The 18,883-nt window shown below is 37.7% G+C and overlaps 2 protein-coding genes across 2 annotated transcripts; both read right to left on the bottom strand.

Annotated features, from left to right (window-relative positions):
* Positions 1–10,313: 10,313 nt before the first annotated feature.
* Positions 10,314–11,284, bottom strand: Vps28 (vacuolar protein sorting 28). The gene has a single exon (XM_083140916.1). It carries the CDS (start codon positions 11,282–11,284, stop codon positions 10,640–10,642), a length of 645 nt encoding a protein of 214 aa, XP_082997042.1. The 3' UTR covers positions 10,314–10,639.
* A 46-nt stretch (positions 11,285–11,330) lies between these two features.
* On the bottom strand, positions 11,331–18,249 carry ksh (transmembrane protein 167A-like protein ksh). The gene is made up of 3 exons (XM_083140917.1): positions 18,074–18,249; positions 13,849–13,958; positions 11,331–11,469 (listed from the first exon to the last, which is right to left on the bottom strand). Exons 1-3 carry the CDS (start codon positions 18,074–18,076, stop codon positions 11,364–11,366), a joined length of 219 nt encoding a protein of 72 aa, XP_082997043.1. The 5' UTR covers positions 18,077–18,249; the 3' UTR covers positions 11,331–11,363.
* Positions 18,250–18,883: the final 634 nt, after the last annotated feature.

Below are 18,883 nucleotides of genomic sequence, written 5' to 3'. Positions count from 1 at the left end.
GGGAGAGGGAAGATGACATGACACAGTATAAACGTCCTTACCTTTCAATTACTGCGGGGGTGTATAATTTATGGTATAATTCACAAATATCTTTCATATACTACTGCATTTTTGTGCGTTATATGGAAGGACGTATTAACCCATTTCAACCTCCAATAAATGCTCATACAATGCATTTCTGTGGTTCTATGTAAAATAACAAGATTTCAAAAAAAAAAAAAAGAGGAAGGGAACAGGTACTCGCCAAACGAACAAATAAAAAACGCCTCTTTCTCACTCCTTTCTATATTTCTGAGCATACGACTACCATTTCTGGTTTCAATCTCCAAGGCCTCTTTTTTCTTTTCGGGAGTTTCACAGTTACTTCTTTTGAAATTTGTACCCATTTTTCAATATTGTTCCAAATATATTTTACAAAAAAAATTAAAAAGCAGGAAAAAACACTCACAGATACACTCAAACACACGCTCAAAAATACACTGAAAGACGCACACACGAAGAATTAAAATCATACACACGAACAAAGATATTTTCGCCTTGTGAGACTGCTTCCGAAATGGTAAGATGCCGACCGAACCAAATCGAACACAAGCTGAAGACATAGATGATCAAAATTTGCCGACAAAGGAAGGCGGCACATGAGCTTTACTTGTCAATCCAACTTTCTACTAAACATTCCTTGTGAAAATACAGGCACCGCATATGGCACCCCTTGTGTCAGTGCTGAGAAAGGACAAACTTTTGAGGGTGGGCCGCCCCAACCCTCCTCTTCGATTTTATGGCAGGAAGATGTAGAAGAGATGCAAGGCGTTGATGAGGGACGGAATCCCTGGGCCGATTTACTCTATTTTGTTGGGAATATGTTCACTTCCTGAAATAGAGATGTGCAGTTACTGTTATTTTTCCTTCTTCAGAGCACTTTCCTTTGAGGTCAATATCTACCGACGGTTGCAGATTATGCCACAGACTAAGATTATGCTAGATTTGGCTGTTATGCCAAACACAGGGTGCTAGGTGCCAAAGATGGTTAAATTATGCTAGGTTTAGCACCATTATGCTAGGGTTGGCATCGCTGTTTCGCATTTAAATAACCTAAGCGCGGATCGCGTTGAAAACATCACAAACAGTGAGCCAATCAGAAAACAACACGTCATCGCATTACGTCATAATCCAACCAAGTGGACCAGAAGTAAATTTGTGTGGGTGGGCGTGGGTGTGTGTAGGTGTATACTTTAAAAAAAACTGGAAAAACTCACAAATATGTCAAGTGGACCGGAAGTAAATAGGTGTAGGTGGGTGTAGGTGTACTTTAACTCGTAAGAAATTATGACATTCGTACGAAGTACGAGATGAAAAAACACAGATTTACAATAGTATAAAATCAACAAAAACATCGTCAAAATAGGTTTTCCATTGTGGTTAAATTAATAAAAACAATAGGCCTCGTACCACTCGTACCAAGTATGAGATAAAAAAACACAGATTTGCAATAGTATAAAATCGACAAAAACATCGTCAAAATAGGTTTTCTATTGTGGTTAAATTAATAAAAATAATAGGCCTCGTACCAAGTATGACTTTGAACCGCCAAACTACTCTACTCAAATGAAAATTAAATGGTCCACCAGCCTGGATGGTATAACTTCAGACAGTCATAAAAGAGAAGTATTATCCACATTCTCCACCCATTATGCTATCTAGTCAACCTATCCTTCCGCGGGAGTTCTCCCTGACGAATTAAAGGTGGCAAAAATTAAACAAATATACAAAAAGGGTGACAAACACAGCACGAGTAACTACAGACCCTTAGCATTAATTCTCTCCCTTCTCTAAAATCACAGAAACTGCAATGAACAAACAATTGACAAACTTTTTAAGAAATAACACACACTCTAATTCACAACATGGCTTTTGGAAAGGCAAATCCATAAATACAGGAATATTTGAATACATATATGTTAGAAAAACTTTTAGACAACAGAAAACAATGCGACTATTTCTGGACTTAACAACAGCTTTTGACACAGTACCACACGACCAACTCACAAATAGAATAAACCACTATGGTATACGGGGGTTGGTGAACTCGTGCTTTAAGTCCTATTTACGAAACTGCAGTCAAATTGTGGAAATCTTACATATTTAAAAAAAGAAAAAAAAACACTATCTGCCTGCTTTTCTGAAGCCTCCAAGGCTCGATCCTGGGACCAATATACTATTTATCATATACATAAACGACTTGTCATCAAAGTTGCAGCCAATCAAAAATACTTTATATGCAGATGACACAAAAACTCAATATGCTGACCAAGACAGAAAATTTATTTTTAAAACAAACTAAACGTAAACTTTCAACCTTATAGCAAGGTCTTCTTCAGACTCTGTACCCAGTACAAATGAAGCAAGGTACAAAACAAGAAGATATACAAAATCACTCCCCTCAAGATACAAGATTATTAGAAAGTTGTTTTCTCTCTAGAACATTCCAGCAGGTCTGCAGTCCATTACTGGTCTCAACTTTATCTCCTCTTTGTGTATCTTTGGAAAGCCTTTCAATCTAGGCAGTCTTCCTGTCTCTTTTATGCATTTCTTGAATCCTCTCCTCCTACAATCTTGTATGACCCTTTCTCTTATAGTTTGTTCTTCTGTTCCACAAATCTCCTCATATTCATTCTCTTTCAGGTCTTCATACTTCCTCTCGTACCATTCTCTTTCCATCACCACAATGGCTCCTCCTTTATCTGCCTGCTCTACCACCACATCATTTCTTGTCTTGATTTTCTTCATGCCTTCCCTTGCTTTTTGACTCAAATTATCTACTTTTCCCTGCTTTTCCATTTTATTCATCAGTATGGCTGCTGTTGTCCTCAAGATTAGAAGAATTACAAGATTGTAGGAGGAGAGGATTCAAGACATGCATACAGGAGACAGGGAAGACTGCCTAGAGTGAAAGGCTTTCCAAAGATACACAAAGAGGAGATAAAGTTGAGACCAGTAATGGACTGCAGAAACAATATTTTGGAACCCTTGGAAAAGAAATTAAAGAAAGTTATTGAAGTGTTAGTAACACAGCAAGAAAGCAGAGCAGTGAGGAACAGTGGACAAGTGGTGGACCTCATAAAAGGACTTAAGTTGAATGAGATGTTTAGCTTAGACGTAAAAAGTATGTTCCTAAGCATCAAGAGGGGACACGTTTTGGACATTGTTAAAAAGAGAATGGGACAAGAAATAATAGGAGAATGGGACAAGAAATAATAGGAGAATGGGATAGTGAAGGTGCTGGAAACCATTTGGAATAACGGTTACAGTAAAATGGGGGATAAAATAATGTTAAGGAGCGAAGGACTGAATATAGGCTCTAGCCTAAGCCCAGCATTGGCTGAATTGGTTATGAATGAATGGGAAAAGAAAGTGGTTGAAAAGGGAGGTGACAAAATAATTCTGTTTTGCAGATATGTGGACGATTGTTTTGGCATATGGAAGGAACGAAGAGGCAGCTCGACATATTTGCCAAAGAAATACAAGATGAAGAAGGAGGGATATTGTTGGAACTTGAAATAGAAAAAGAAGGCAAGATAAGCTACCTAGATGTATTGATGAAAAGGAAGAGAGACATAGTAAGTCCAATCGACACTCCTCTGGCACTTGTATCACATCAAAACTTAGATTCAACTTGGCGGAGGTATTTCTCGGCAGAATGGGCTTCGATGTTTCCATCAAACTTCGGCAGATGGTTGATGTTTGTCATACGGAGAAATCGAAAAACACAATCTTGGCACAGGACACTGTCTTTGTCGGAAGTGCAACAGTGCTCAGCCATGCCCACACAGCATAGCATAGGAGTACAGGCACTGGCTGCGTTCAACACACTAAACCCTGCAATTAGGTGGGTGGCAAAAGTCTACCCATACATGCTAAATTATTATCAGTCGTAGAATATGGACTCAGAATTATCTCAGGGCTTGCTGGGTGTAAAGGTTATACCAGGTTTATATATATATATCTATAATGTTTATTATAATCACGACACCAGGATGTCCATTAACACACTCACACACGTGTCTTTACCTGTACCATGAACCTGTATTTACGTGCACCAATATTTGGTCTCGAAGAGATACAGGGGGGGGGGGGCAGGGAACATCCAATTCATTCCTCGCAGTGAGGTGCCAGGGGGAGTATGGGGACCTATTTTTATTTACGGCCTTGGTCGCCGCTGACGTCACAGGTTCCCTGTAAGAGAGAGTAGGTTGCACGTAGTACCCCCAACCACAGCTGGGAATTGGCCGAAACCAATCGGTATCCCCGAATAGTGGGCGCTGGGTAAAAGGATGACACGACCCCCCCCCCCCCACGTTAACGGGGAATTGGCGAGCCAACCGGTGTCTCCTATGCAGGGACGGCAGGTTAGGAAGGAAGGTCCGGTTGCTCCCAGCCAAGTCGGGCAGGTAGAACCTGAGCACCTATGAGCCGAAGCGAGCGGACCAGGTAGGTAGGTTGCTGCTAGGCTCTTCTTCTTTTCTTCTTCCTTCCTTTCTTCTGGGATGGCTTATAGTCTTCAGGCTGGGAGGCCAGTTAACCCTGGATGTTTGCCTGTTGACATCAGGGAGCCAACTGAGCTCCGGGCCTCGCTGCGCTGGCTTTATACTCGCGGTGGCACATGAGTGGTGAAAATTTTAACTACAAGTACGCGTTGCTAACTCATTTTTTTACATATTGCAAACTTCGTACTGAGAAATATCAAGGTTTTGACATTGAGAAATCACTAGTGGGAAAATCACTTGATGCACATGTCAATACAAACTAAAACTGTGTGCATTCAGACAATACAATTAATATTGAGCCTCGCAGGACTCTGCAATTCTAAACAACGAGTTGAACAGTGTAAATGACAATAATTGATAACATTAAAAAGAATATAGCGACCACGCAGGGGCTAATAATAAGTGAAGCTAATAAAGGTAGAGATGGATCCGTTAATGTTTAGAGAATACATTTAAACTAAAAGCGTACGCCTCGCAGGGACATTCGCTTAACTCTTTCATCCGAAATTAAAAAGAATATAGGAACCACGCAAAGTCTAATAATAAGTGAATGGCGACCATGCAGGGTCGTTAAAGAAGGATCCTCGTATCTCATTCCATGCTGCTGATCGTTTCTTGCTTGTTGGGTGGGAAGACACACGGGTACCTGTACATGAGTAGTTAACTGTCTATCGTTACCCATATTGTGAAGTCCATCAGCTGTTCGGGGACCAGGAACTGACTTACGGTATAATTCACGATCGTTTGTCACTGGAGGTGGAAGTTGTGGTGAAACTAAACCTGTACCTTCATGGAACGCCATATCTGCACATAGCGATAAGTTTGTCACACGTTCACCAAGATCTTTTATTGTGTCCATTAAGGTCGAGCGGGTTTCGTTGACCGTACTCTGCACATGTGTTTAAAGTCCCGAAATTTCACTTGACAATCGACCACCGAGTCCCATCACCTCTTCCTTTACAGAAACTACTTCAGTCTCTAAAACAGTCTGTTTACAAACTAGTTCTTGTTGTGCCGACTCCAACTGAGTTATCCTCTCTTCAGTTAACTGAATCCGTGCAGGAATGGAATTAAGTTGCTGTTCATGGCGTCTCTTCTCCTCCTCTTTTTCGGCCACCTATTTCTCCTCATGCTCTCGGTCCTTCTCTGAGAAAGCGGCAATCAGCTGTTCATGTCTCTTTCTCTCTTCCTCTTCTTCAACTTTCAATCTCTCCTCACACTCCCTGTCTTTTTCTGCGAACACTGGGATCAGCTGTTCATGTCCCTCACGCTCTTTTTTGTCAGCTAGTGTGGAGACGAATTGCTCATCTTTTCCTCTCCTCCTCTTTCTCAAGTTTCTACATTTCCTCACGTTCGCCATTTAACCTTTATTCGCATTCTCTGTCCTTTTCTGTGAACGCTGCGATGATCGCTCATGTTTCTTTTCCACTAGGGAGGCCACCAAAACATTGACCCACTCAGGCATCACTGTTGCAGGAGACGAAACAGTCGCCGTCGGAGTTGGCTGAAGTCACACTTCAAAGCATTTCGGGCATCGAAACTCCTGATCACCTCCATCCATAACAGTCTCTGTCATTGGACAGCATTCCGAGTGATAAAGAAGCCGACACTCCAAACATTGGTAACCTGAAGCGTCGCTCCACGGCTGGCTGCAGCACGCTGCTGATGTCTTGGAGAGTTCGGTGCGAACTTTGCTTCTAAGTATCTGACAACCACCATGATCCATCTTCTGGAAATGGCAATGGATTGGGAGGACAAAACACTAAAGGAACACTGGACAACACTTCACTGGGAAAAAGGAGATTTTCTTTCTTCGCGCCCCTTAGCTGCGGTGCCACAAAAACAATGCAACGTGCCACCACTCGTAACTCCAGGGTATGGAGATCCAAAATGGCAAAACACCGCTCCTTGCTCCGGCTGTTCAGTTGGAAGCACCAGTTCTTACCCAGGGATCAGGATTAAGGTGATCCACATTCCTCGAGGAAGGAAACCACTGAATTGCGACACGTGACAGTAAATAAAATTCAAATACTTTATAATCAAAATCTTTAATCACAAATTGGACGCGTACATACTGATTCGCAAAAGTTAAAAGTATAATTTGTTGGGTCCTGCTCGCTCGTTAGGCAGTGCTAAGCAACTTATTTAACACGACAGAATCCGTGCACCGCCTTCACCGTTAACAGCAAGACCTCAACTCCCTACCTCAAGCGCGAGGCGCAGCATAAAAGATTGTTCTATCTTACAATACTACAAACTCATAACACAAGAAAAACTGATAATTTATATGTCAAATTAATGCTAATTAGCGATAGTAAGCTTAATTGTGGTTGGCAACAATTGAGAATGCCAACATGGAACTTTTGACATCGCCAAATACACGAAGCATTTTCCCCACTCCTAACAAACAGCCAATAGGAGAACATTATTTTATTGAAAACGAGGGAGAAATACTTTGCTATAATATTACAATATTAAACTATATAGAAATAACAAAACTGATTTTATCAAATAATTCATATTTTCCCTTGCACATAAAAATGATTAAATAAAGATTTAGTTTACGTATTTATAACGAAGACAAATTACTTTAATCTTGTACATTGTTGAACAAAAATCGATATTAAGAAAAAATGTATTTAACTTGTACCTAAACAACAAAATTTGCGTGAAAGATAGAAATAATCCTAGCCATTTTGGATTTGAAAAACAATGAAAATGCTGCATATATTATTTGGGATAATTATTAGCCTATAAATTCTGAATAAATGTTGCAAAAATATGTGAATAATATTATAACATAAGATAAAACGTAAGTATATACATGAATTATGAAAATAATTAAGTGTAAATAATTTAATCCAAGTTCTTAACTTGAAAGTATACGAATAAGATAAATGCCAATATACGACTGAAATTTGCCTAACATGGCGGTCGTTACAATTATGGAGGACTGAATCAAGAAAATATGCACGAAAGAATGTGAAAAAGAAGGCAAAATAAATAGCCTATGGAAAAGGCTGGAAGAGAATGTCTACGAGGAGGAGGATTGACTGGATATAAACAGAAGAAGCAAGAAACGTTTCAGGGGAGAAGAGGAAGAGAAGGAAAAAGAGGTGTGGTTTGGAATAAGGAGTATGGGGACGACCACAGAAAAGATATGCAAAGTGCTTAGGAAAGTGGGCATTAAAACTTACAGGAAGGGAGGGAGGGAGAAGCATATTAAAAATTGCAAAGAATGCACATAAGAAAAAGGAAAACAGAGAAGAGGAAGGGATTATCTATGAAGTAAAGTGTAAAGAATGTCAGTGTGTGTACATAGGAGAAACAAAAAAGAGGCTAAAAGACAGGTTGAAACAACATAGCGATGATGTAAGACTTAAAAGAGAGAAAAATGAGATTCTTAAACACATGAGAGAAACAGGACATGACATCGAGTGAGATGAGGCAAAGAAGATAGGAAGGGAGAAGAGAGTACTAGTAAGAAAATGGAAGGAGGCCAAGGAAATAGAGAAGAAGACACAATGAACTGGAATGGGGGACTGAAGATAAACAAAGAATGGAAGAAGGTGTTAGAAAGAGTGGAAAGGACAAGAGCGAAAGAGGAGAGAAGAAGGAAGACGAATGAAGAAAGAAAAGATAAGAAAAAATAACGTGAGATAAAGAGTCCAACCACTTTCCAGATGAAAGGAAATGTTTATCCAAATTGCCAGTCAGGTGAAAGTACAGTTGACAATGGATGGCCACCTGCTGGAATGTTCTATAGAGAAAACAACTTTCTAATAATCTTGTGTCTGGAGGGGAGTGATTTTTGTGTATATATATTTTCCTGTTTTGCACCTTGTTTCATTTGTACTGGGTACAGACTCTGAAGAAGACCTTGCTAGAATGTTGAAACTTAAAGTTTAGTTTATATTTTAAAATAAAATAAATTTTCTGCCTTGGTCAGCATATTGAGTTTTTCATATCATGGAAACAAGACTTAATGGTGTTATAAGATGACACAAGTATAATGCTGACAGGCAAAAATGAGCAAACACTTAAATCAAACACCAAAAACACAAAAAAACAGATTTTCAGAGTGGTTTAGCAGCAACAAACTAACAATAAATAAAAACAAAACAGTAGTAATAAAATTCCACCACCCAAGAAATAAAAGCAACAACACATCAAATGAATTTCTGGACATATGGATACAAGAAAATCTCAATTGGGACACCCCATATTAACTTTCTAGCAGGAAAATTAAGCAGAATCATATATGGCATAAGAATTATGAAAGACATAACAGAAAAGAACGCAATAAAAACCCTACACTTCAGTTCAAACTGCGAAAACAGCATCAGAGGGAATGGAACCTCCACCACCTCTCTTGGTGAAGCGGTGTGGGAAAACTTGATGTTTCAAAGGAGGTAGAGTCAAATAAATAAGTTTAATAATAATGATTTGCATTACAGATTTAATTGGGTGCCCACCTGCGAATAGGCATAAGCCTGTACTCCATTATAGTTATCTAGGTAAATACAAAACAAGTTTGATATGAATTTTATTTGGAAAAAAAATGGTTTAATCAGAACAAGCTGGGTAATCAAGTTAACACCACATCAATAATAATATTATGTTATTATAAATGCTTTGTAGATGGTGATGTCATTCCAGGAATTTTCGTACACATGGGATCACCTATATGCCACAACACTCAATATCAGCATGAGTTTCATTGGAGATAATTTCCTGTTTCCATTCTATGTGGAGTCAAGCCACCTTCCTGCACCTTGTAGTTTGTTATTTTAACCTAACGGACAAAATTTCTACTTTGATATTTTTTAAAGCAAATCCAAGTATTTTTAAAAACTAAATTAAAGATATTTTTTTGTAAATTAAGTGAAAAAAGAAAGGGACCATGCCATCTTCTGATTTGGGGGGGGGGGGGCAAAACTATATCACCTCTCACCTTTCCAAGTCTCTTGCTCTCACTATAAAATATTATTTTTACTTACAATGAATCAAGTTCGTAATTTAAAAATCCTTCAGCTTATCAAATTAATATTCATAGCTTTATTTTCAAAATATTGAAAGCTAAAAAATATTGATTTTTGACTTTTTACTTGACACCTATTGTCAGATACATTTATATCAATCATCTTGTTGACAGAAACAGGCGAAAGCATGAACCAACTGAGAAAATTGGTAGTTCACAGTCCTTCCAAACTTTTGTCAACTTTTTAAATTGACTGGCTATATACAAATCGCCATAAACTAGGGATGAGACAGATTAATCGGTACTCTATCAGTATCGGCAGATATAGCAATATCAGTTGTTTATTGTTGAAATTACTGAGGCCAATGAATTGGAATTTTATATCGGACCAGTAGAATTGTTGGTTGCGTTCGTAAATTTTATATTGGTGTTTTATTGGTATGGACCAAAATTGCTTAAATTGCTTAACTTATGGCAATGATCATAATGCAAAAATTTGCTTTTATGTGTACTTCTTCTCCTATGTTGTTTTACTTATTCTCATAAGCTTACTTTTCATTTTTTTCACGCTAATTTCCTGCCAGTCTGGTGGCTTCATCAGGCGTGTACTGTCAGTACATGCCTGACGAAGCTACCATACGGGTGGCAAAATGGATCACGAAGAAAATTTGTGTGGAAAAATGAAAAGTAAGCTTATCAGAGTAAATTACCTATCTCTGCGTAACTGCCAAACCGATAACTTTAGATACAATATGATGATGTATTTGCAAAATAAAAACAACTTCCAATGTAATGAAATATATTTATTACAATGTTATCTTTGTAGGTGACAAAATACCCAACTTTCGTTATGAAATTATTCAATGCTAAAAATACTTAACAGATTTGTTCTGCATTATACATTTTCAACTTGTGGAAAACTTACTTATCATTGTTCAAAAAAAAAAAAAATTGTGAATATACAGAACAACCTATGAAAGAGAATGTTCTCATCATGCATAATTGTGAAGGGAGAATATTGCACAAATCATAAATGTTCTGTGAAATGAAAAGGTATAGTTATATTTACAGACCACCAAAGCATAACGGTTTCAAGTTTTATTTCGGGTGTATTTTATGTTTCATGTAACTGCTTATTAAACGCATTGTATGAAGACTCTAAATCAAAAATCAGCTGGCGAACTTGACTCTCTGAAAGCTCATCTGAGGCCTGCATACTCTGAAGAACCTGGAGCCATTCAGCAACCTTCTTCTTGCCTTCAAAATCAGACGAGAGTAAGCTCAGTCGATTCATGGTATCCATAAGATCACAGAGGTCAGGGTAGAGCTCGTCCATGGCTTTAATGTCTAACTTCAACTTATCCATGACCGTGATGAACAGGCTGACAATATCAGCTATGCATTTGCTGGTGTTACCTTTGTCGTCCTTGATTGTTATCGGACGATCATCCTTGATACGTTCCATTGCAGCAGCACAGTCTAGCCTGTACTTTCTTGCAAAGGACTCCATTGTGGGAAATTCATCGCCTTGAACCTGCTTAAAAGCTGCTTTGTACTGAACGAGCAGCTTTGAGCACTGAGCTGTATACTCCTTCGGTATTACGCAATCACGCAGAAAAGCCTTCTCCAGGTGTTGTAATGTATTTGTAATACCATATAAATCTGCCATGTTGTCATACTTCTCCCTTTCTCTCGCATTCCTATATAATTTAACTTCCTCTAGGAGTTCTGGCCTATTAGAATCCTGTACTGAAAACATATTGAAAGCTAACGTATTTCCTCAAGCAAGATGATACAAAGTCTCAATTAAAAGGCTGCAGTATTCAAATTATTACAATCTAAGACCAGAAAAGAATACTAAATGCCATCACAACACAACAAGCTGCCACGTACGGACTCTTTCTTTCGCCGATCCTTGCACACTTCCAAAATGTTCCCAAAAAACTGAAATAGAAAAGATAAACACCAGTTAAGATGGAAACGATATTAACCCTTCTATTACAACCAGTACAGCCCCGATTTTTATGTACCGTAATGTGGGGCTATTCTGAACAAGTGGGGTTATTCTGAAGAGTGTGTTCTAAAATGTTTTCCTGTTTTATACTTACTGAACTAATCTTGAAAACGACCTGGAAAAAAATTGCTATGTTATTTTGGGATCATAATGGTTCACTTGTGAGTGCAATAATTCCCATGTTTCGCAAAATGGAACTAATAAAAATAGAAACCTAGGAACAGTTGCTTTCACGTTTTCCAGAAACATATCAGCATGTTCAGGAAAGCCCCATCAGTAAGATGGAATGTTAGTACCTACGTGAAGTACAACAGAGCATACATACAAAATGTGCTTGTGTTCAGATTAGCCCCAAATGAGCGTAATTCTGAACAGAGGTTTGAGAATTTTTTCTGGACCAACAAACAACACACGAGTCTAACAACTTATTGTACGTCGAAGGTGGCATCAAGAGCTACAGAACTATTTTTCTTTACACTGCTTTCAGGTACCACTACAATTCAACGACATTTACTACAATGCGTTCAGAATAGCACCACATTACGGTAAATAAATATTTTTTTCTGCATGTAAATATGAGCTTGCACTTGACAAATTCAGATCATGGCAACTAGAGCCTAAATATAGATTTTCATTTCACACAAAAATGCATATTTTCCAATTCTTTATATGTAAATATTAGGGCTGAATTAATAATGTTAATTCTCACCGACACCGATTCGAATGCTGAAAATTGTAATAATTCAAACTGTTCAAAATATTTATCAAAGAATTAGTTTGTAAGTATTGCACTTGAATTATAAGAATCAATTTATCTGAGTTTTGCTTCAAAATATTCAAGTAATATCGGAAAATCCAAATATTTCTTATGTGCAGTTTTTCTAAACAATATTGTTGCAAAATTAATGGAAACTTCCATATTTTCATAATTTCCACGACAATTGGACAGTAAAAGTGTCATACAGCATTTTTGCATGCGTACCCCACAAAGTACCAAAAAGCTGGAAAAGTATCAATAAATAAAATCCGACCAATACTCATAGATATCAATGCCCAGGCACCGATTCAGCCTACTAAATATTCACATCTCTTAATTTTTGTTTATAAGTGCCCAAAACCCAGATTTTGTCTTGAAATTTCCTAGTAAATTTTATGAATATATTCTATTTTTCTCAAGATTTACTAGAATGGAATTAAACTATTACAATGTTAATAAACTGGTAAGAACTTGAGCAACAATGCTCAAGTATGATCCAATTTGTCTGACAATCCCATGCAACACTCAATGTAAATATTCCATATGCTGAAAAATCAATAAGCATACACAAAACTTGACTCTTATGTGCAAATATGTCTACATTTGTAATATAATGTAGGCCCTGCTGTGGCCAACTTCACGCATAAGTCTATATTCAAATGCACATCATATGCTGAAAAGACTAAGCAAGAATGATACATAATGGTGTGAAAAGCTTTGCTCAAATTAATCTAGAAATAACAGTGGTTGCACTATTATGATAAATTTGGTAGTCACTTGATATCCATAGTTCTGAGGATCATGAAGATTGTTTTGAGCATCAGATATCTTTTGAGATTCTTGTATTTTAGTTGTTTAACATCACATTCATATTTCTCTGCAATAAGCCAGATGATGGTGCAGGATGATTACATGAAATGGATAAGGAAACACTCAAGACACACATGGACAGGGCACAGACAAACCTCTGTAAAGGATATGGGCAGTTTGATGATTTCATACAATAATGTATTAACTCAGGGGTTCCCAAACCTTTTCGTTTCATGTCACCCTTAATATTTCAAGGTTTCCAAGGTGTCAAAGTCAGAATGTAGGCCTATTTAACACTTACAATGTTCAGTTAGTGTGTTAGGTTGCTTGCCTTAAGTTAAAAAATAAACACACATTTCAAATTCAGAAACATTTTATGTGTAAAAAGTACTAAATAAGCACATATTTGGAATAAGTGTCATTTCAGTGAAAATATTGGAACATTTCGTGGTGCCCCTCTAAGCCAGCCACGGTGCCCTTCGCTGTGAACACTTTGGAAACCAGTAATAGCCTGCATAACCTTTTAACTATCGACACTAAACTTGGAAGGTATTCTAACTACACTATCTCCCTCTAATGCTGCTTGTTCTTGAGAATGAACGTGGTTATTCAGGGAGGCAAGTGGATGTCAGGTGACGTCAAAGATGAACTTTTAGTGAGTCAAAGGCTATGCTTTGGATATATAACACAAATACACACTAGTGAAAAGAAAAAGTTATTTACTTTACAGTTAATTTCTTACCCAACTTTATTCCTGTCCAACAAACTTGGGAAAATGGATCTTACATATGCACAGGTGCAAATCAACAGCAGAAATACAGTCAACAAGCTTTGGAAGTTGAACAATGCAGACTAGAAAGAAATAATAATTCAGATTACTGTTTAGCTATTGTTCAATTAATAATAATGCAACACTTCACATTATATTTATATACAGGGCTTGAAAAATCCCGGTCGCCAGAGCGACTAAAAATTTCAGCTTGGCGACTGTGATCTTTTGCTGTAATATTGCATTTTTTTAAGTTTTAGTGTATGAAACTTTCAAGATTCTAAGTTCAAATTGCAGTACAGCGTAAGTTAGCAAATGATTTTCTTTTTATCAACATTGTGAACATTCTATAGAATCAGTAACAATTTCTTACTCTTTGTCCCACAACCCCTCACTTCCTGCTTTCTCACATAATTTAGCAATGTTTTGAATACGGTGATGCTCAGCTCATAGACTGATTGATTTACTTTATTTTACTTCACTTTTTGAGTCACTTTTGGCTAATTTGCAAAGATGGTGATGAATGGACACGTACAAACATCCAAGCCCAGTCCGGGATTCGAAACCAGGACCCCTGGTCTCGTAGCACAATGTGCTACCCACTCCGCCACAGGGGTGGCTCAGCTTCTTATAGTATCCACAATTACTAGTAGGTGGTTTCCTGGTGCCTGATTTTCAGACCTGGCACCTAGCTATGAAGAAAATTTTTCGAGCACTGTGTGTGTGTGTGTGTGTGTGTGTGTGTGTCTATATATATATATAAACACACACACACACACACAGGGTTCGCATACAAATGCCAAATGTATTTTCCCTGACTTTCAGTATCCTAATTTTTTCCAAGAGTGCCCAATACACAGAACATTAATAATTTTATTTTACAATGGCCTCCCCTATTTCACCCTCATAGCCATACAATACTCACCTTCTGTATTTTATTAGCAAAAGGGTAGCTTAATTTGGTGTTTTAAGTCCACTTTATGCACAGTAAGGATAATCGGGACTGGACCTACAGTTTAAAGTGGAATCCGAACCACTATGTGGCTCCACCAGGTATCGAACACAGAACCCCTTAATTACAAAGCAACGACACTACCACTGCACCATCGGGGAGACATTGGTGTATATGGGTTTATCAGAAATATTACCAATCATTCTACTGACCTGATGTATTTATAACAAACAATGGACAATAGATTGAATCAAATCCTCATTTGCAGGGAAGCTAGGATAACATAACATGGTCAATTTAAAGCATTTGAATTTTTATTATTTTTGTACAAGTATATGACCTGTTTATCTGTGTACGTGTAGCAAATTTTAGAATAAATAAAATTGTTTGACTTAGAGGACAGTCTGGTTTTCTAAACAAGGATAATAAAGTTTCTTCTCCTTGGACATTTCGAAACACACGATATCTCCACAGATTACAACTTATTCCCTTTTACATGCACAACAAAGCTAATGAATACTGATTGACTCCCACAAGCTCTCAGTTGAAAAAAAAAAAAAAAAAAAGAATTCGGTCGGCGTCGTTTTGTCCATGTATGAGTCACCAACCAGTTGTCCACTTTGGTTACTCTGATTAAGCCACACTTGGTATTTACAAAGACCTGGCATCCCTTGTGACCTTCAAATCTGGCAATCACCAAATTTCAGTCAACAGGAATAGACATTTGAGTTCTTTCGAGAAACATACCCCTTTCTTGCACGTGTTGAAAAATTCGGTGCGGCAATGAATTGGGTGATATGCAACACTGGATATAGCTAGCCGTTGCGTCAAAGGGGTAGGTTGCATACCTTCAGGAGCATGTACCTTACATGTAAACAATGAAAAAGTTTATATGCACATAGGTCCAGAAATGTTTGGTTTCCGAGGTTCAATATAAATAAAAGCTTGCCTTCCTCAATGTATGGAAATATTATTCAGTATCCCAGATAGCAAGCAACAAAGAAATGGCTGCTTCATGGAAAATGTTTACATGGGAGTATATGGAATGGAAAAATATTTTTTCATGAAATATGCAGTAATGACTATGAATTTTCAGTGCGTGCTATTTTGTAGAAAACCAACGTGTATAAAAATTGGTTCAGAATTAAGTAATCGGAACCTGGGCCAATGATTTGTGTCAACGCAACTTAGAGTTCAACACACATATCGTTGCCGTTGTGCAGATACCAATTTACGTTTCGTCTCCCTCTCTTTTAGCATCACGTGTTCTATGCTGCTCACCAACCTTCGCCATTGTTGCCATATTGTCATTCCATTCCTGGACACACTCATGCAAACAACAATTGTATAGCGCTCCAGCTCGCGGTTCACACCATTCGGCAGGGACGGTAATGTGGCAATATATCATGGCGTAGTGGTTGCTTCTTTTATGCAGTGCATGTTCATTGGCTAGCTAGTGACTAGTGTTGCCAAATGTACATATGAAGCACTATTTCTGTTACGGAAGGAGAAAGGCAAAATGACTGTGTTTTTTGTTGGATTGTAAACACCATATTTTTAAGTATTTGACTGGTTTGGCATTGTGTGTGTTTTGCATGTGTATAAGTGAAAGTGCATGAGTTTGGTTAGTGAACGTTAAATTTCATAATGCCTCCAGTACTATTGTTCATATTTCATCACTTTAGAATTGCTCAAAAGAAATAAATTATGTGGATGCATGACCATTTCAACCCTCATCTCCGGCACCAGCAGGTGTTATTGTAGGAATTGTATGATGGAAGCTGTTATTTTTGCTGCTTAATGCGACGCATGTTGGGTTTTTTTTTTTGTGTGCGTGTGTTAAAATTGGCATATTTTCATGGAGGATAAATTTATAACAAAAGAAAAAGCCACACGGCTTATTGTCTGGTGGCAATATATGTGCTTCTCATTCTTTTTGCGGAAGACGGCATCATTTGTAAATGTACAACAAAGGCAGCCGACTGTCAGCCATCACCGAGAAGCAATAATACTATTTAAGGAGGAGTGTTTGTGGTCCAATTGTCGTAGTTTAACACGTTCGCAAATTACACTGTTCTACAAATTTTCCACTTTTTTCTGTTACAGAAAGGAAAGTAACTCTTTCTTACTGAAATTGACCCACTGAACACTAATAGGCCTACGAATTTCATTTTCTAAGATTGGCTCTTAATTTGTTACGGCATAATTCATGTTACCCATAAGCAATGCGTTGGCTCTTATTTTCAAGATAGCATAATTCATGTTACATAACAATTAATCATAATCAATGTGGGCACTTGGGATGAATTAATACAATTCAAATTTTGAAATTAAAGCGTGAAAACATAGATGAGAGATGCCGTGAAAGACAGATGCAAATTAACTTAATGCTGATGATGCTTTATGATAATTCTCTTGACTGGGGGAAAGCATAACTCTGTTTCCTCCACTTTAATCACTTCCGTAATCAGCATCCTCATATTAGTAAAGATTGAGTACTCTCATTTCTGGAACAAAACGTGTGTAGAACAGCGTTATTAGTTCTCAAACCAGTGGTAGTGTCAGTCATGCACCACATGTCATTGCATTTCCAGTACCAGTGTCACCAGGTTCATTAATGCAATGGAAATAATAAATTGTTTAATTTTATTTGAAATCACTATGAAGAAGTCTTCTTTACATCATTTTTGGGTCATTTTACACAAGGATTAGTCCACATTTAGTGGTATTAGTCCATATGTATGTACATATAAATCCCAGCCCTGGTAATAATGCATCGCGTTTAAAACTCAACGTTAGATAGAGCTGAGTTCTCTAATTTCCTTGTTCTACGAACAGCTGTGCCTCGGCGCACTGCACCAATTTTCTATCGAGCAGATTAGCAACGCAACACTGGTTCTCCCGTTCTACTAAGCCGATAGCGCCAGAAATATCTGGGTTTGACTATACAAAATAAGTAGAAAGGGTTAGCAATACACACATTATTTGCACTGGATATATACATGCACAGAGGAATCTTTACGCTTGCCTGTATATATGAAATGTTTTTAGCACTGTGACTGTCTAATTGCTCTGCCTCTGCAAACTTGTAGTACACTGTTATAAAATTAGTTACTTTCGTAAACATTACATCATAAAATACAGACATTGCCTTACATTAAGAAACCTGGAAAATTATACACGTCATCCCCTGTGACAGATAATGCGTATAATCTTTTCAGACAGCACACAAAAATATAGGCTTACCATTATTTTCTAGCCTATCGACGAAGCCGCTTATGACAGCGATATTACTACATTCATTTCCTCAAGTACAAAATTTGCCTCAAAGCATCAAATTCCAATTATTAATTTCTACAAATTATCCCGTGAACTAGAGATGGTGACGAGTTGATTGGAAAAACAGCGAGTCGTCAAACATCACAATGTGGAACACGGATAAATTATTAGATAAAGTATAATTCGTCATCAGAATATAATTAAAACAATTCGCACATTAAGTGACTACTGTATATAATGATACATAAAACGAACTGTAAAAATTCTAACCTAAAGGAATTATTGTAACTTTTCAAACGGTACACATCGGTTATTACTCTGATGCTGGGCAAATCACTTGCACACAAAATGCAATTGCTGCATCCATTAGTACGCAATAGTTGTTCGAGGACTGCACAACCAAAAGCATTCAGTATTCGATGAGCGCCTCCAGGCACACAAAATGTTAGGCGATTACTCAGTCAACCGAACTTGCCCGTCAACAAATGCAAGATTGCGGACAAGGGATATGAACAGTGAAGGCTTGAGGATATGATATTTGAGGAAATGAGTTCTTATTAATTCACTAACTAATGTTAATTGCGGCATATAACATTTTTCTCAGTTATTGATACAAATTAATACAAGTAGATTTACCCCTTACCCTTCCCGCAGCCTACATTTAATATTATTATAGGGGTTTGTGGGATCCCGAAAAGTCGGGACTGGGATCGGGAGAAAAAAATCCCGTCCCGATCCCGACTTCGGGAAATGATTTCCCGACTTTTCGGGATTCCG

The sequence above is a fragment of the Lepisma saccharinum genome, chromosome 19, assembly GCF_977018435.1.
Source record: "Lepisma saccharinum chromosome 19, izLepSacc3.1, whole genome shotgun sequence".
In the NCBI taxonomy this organism is placed as follows: domain Eukaryota; kingdom Metazoa; phylum Arthropoda; class Insecta; order Zygentoma; family Lepismatidae; genus Lepisma; species Lepisma saccharinum.
Note: the sequence above shows the minus strand (reverse complement) of the source record. Positions and strands in the feature narration are given on the sequence as shown.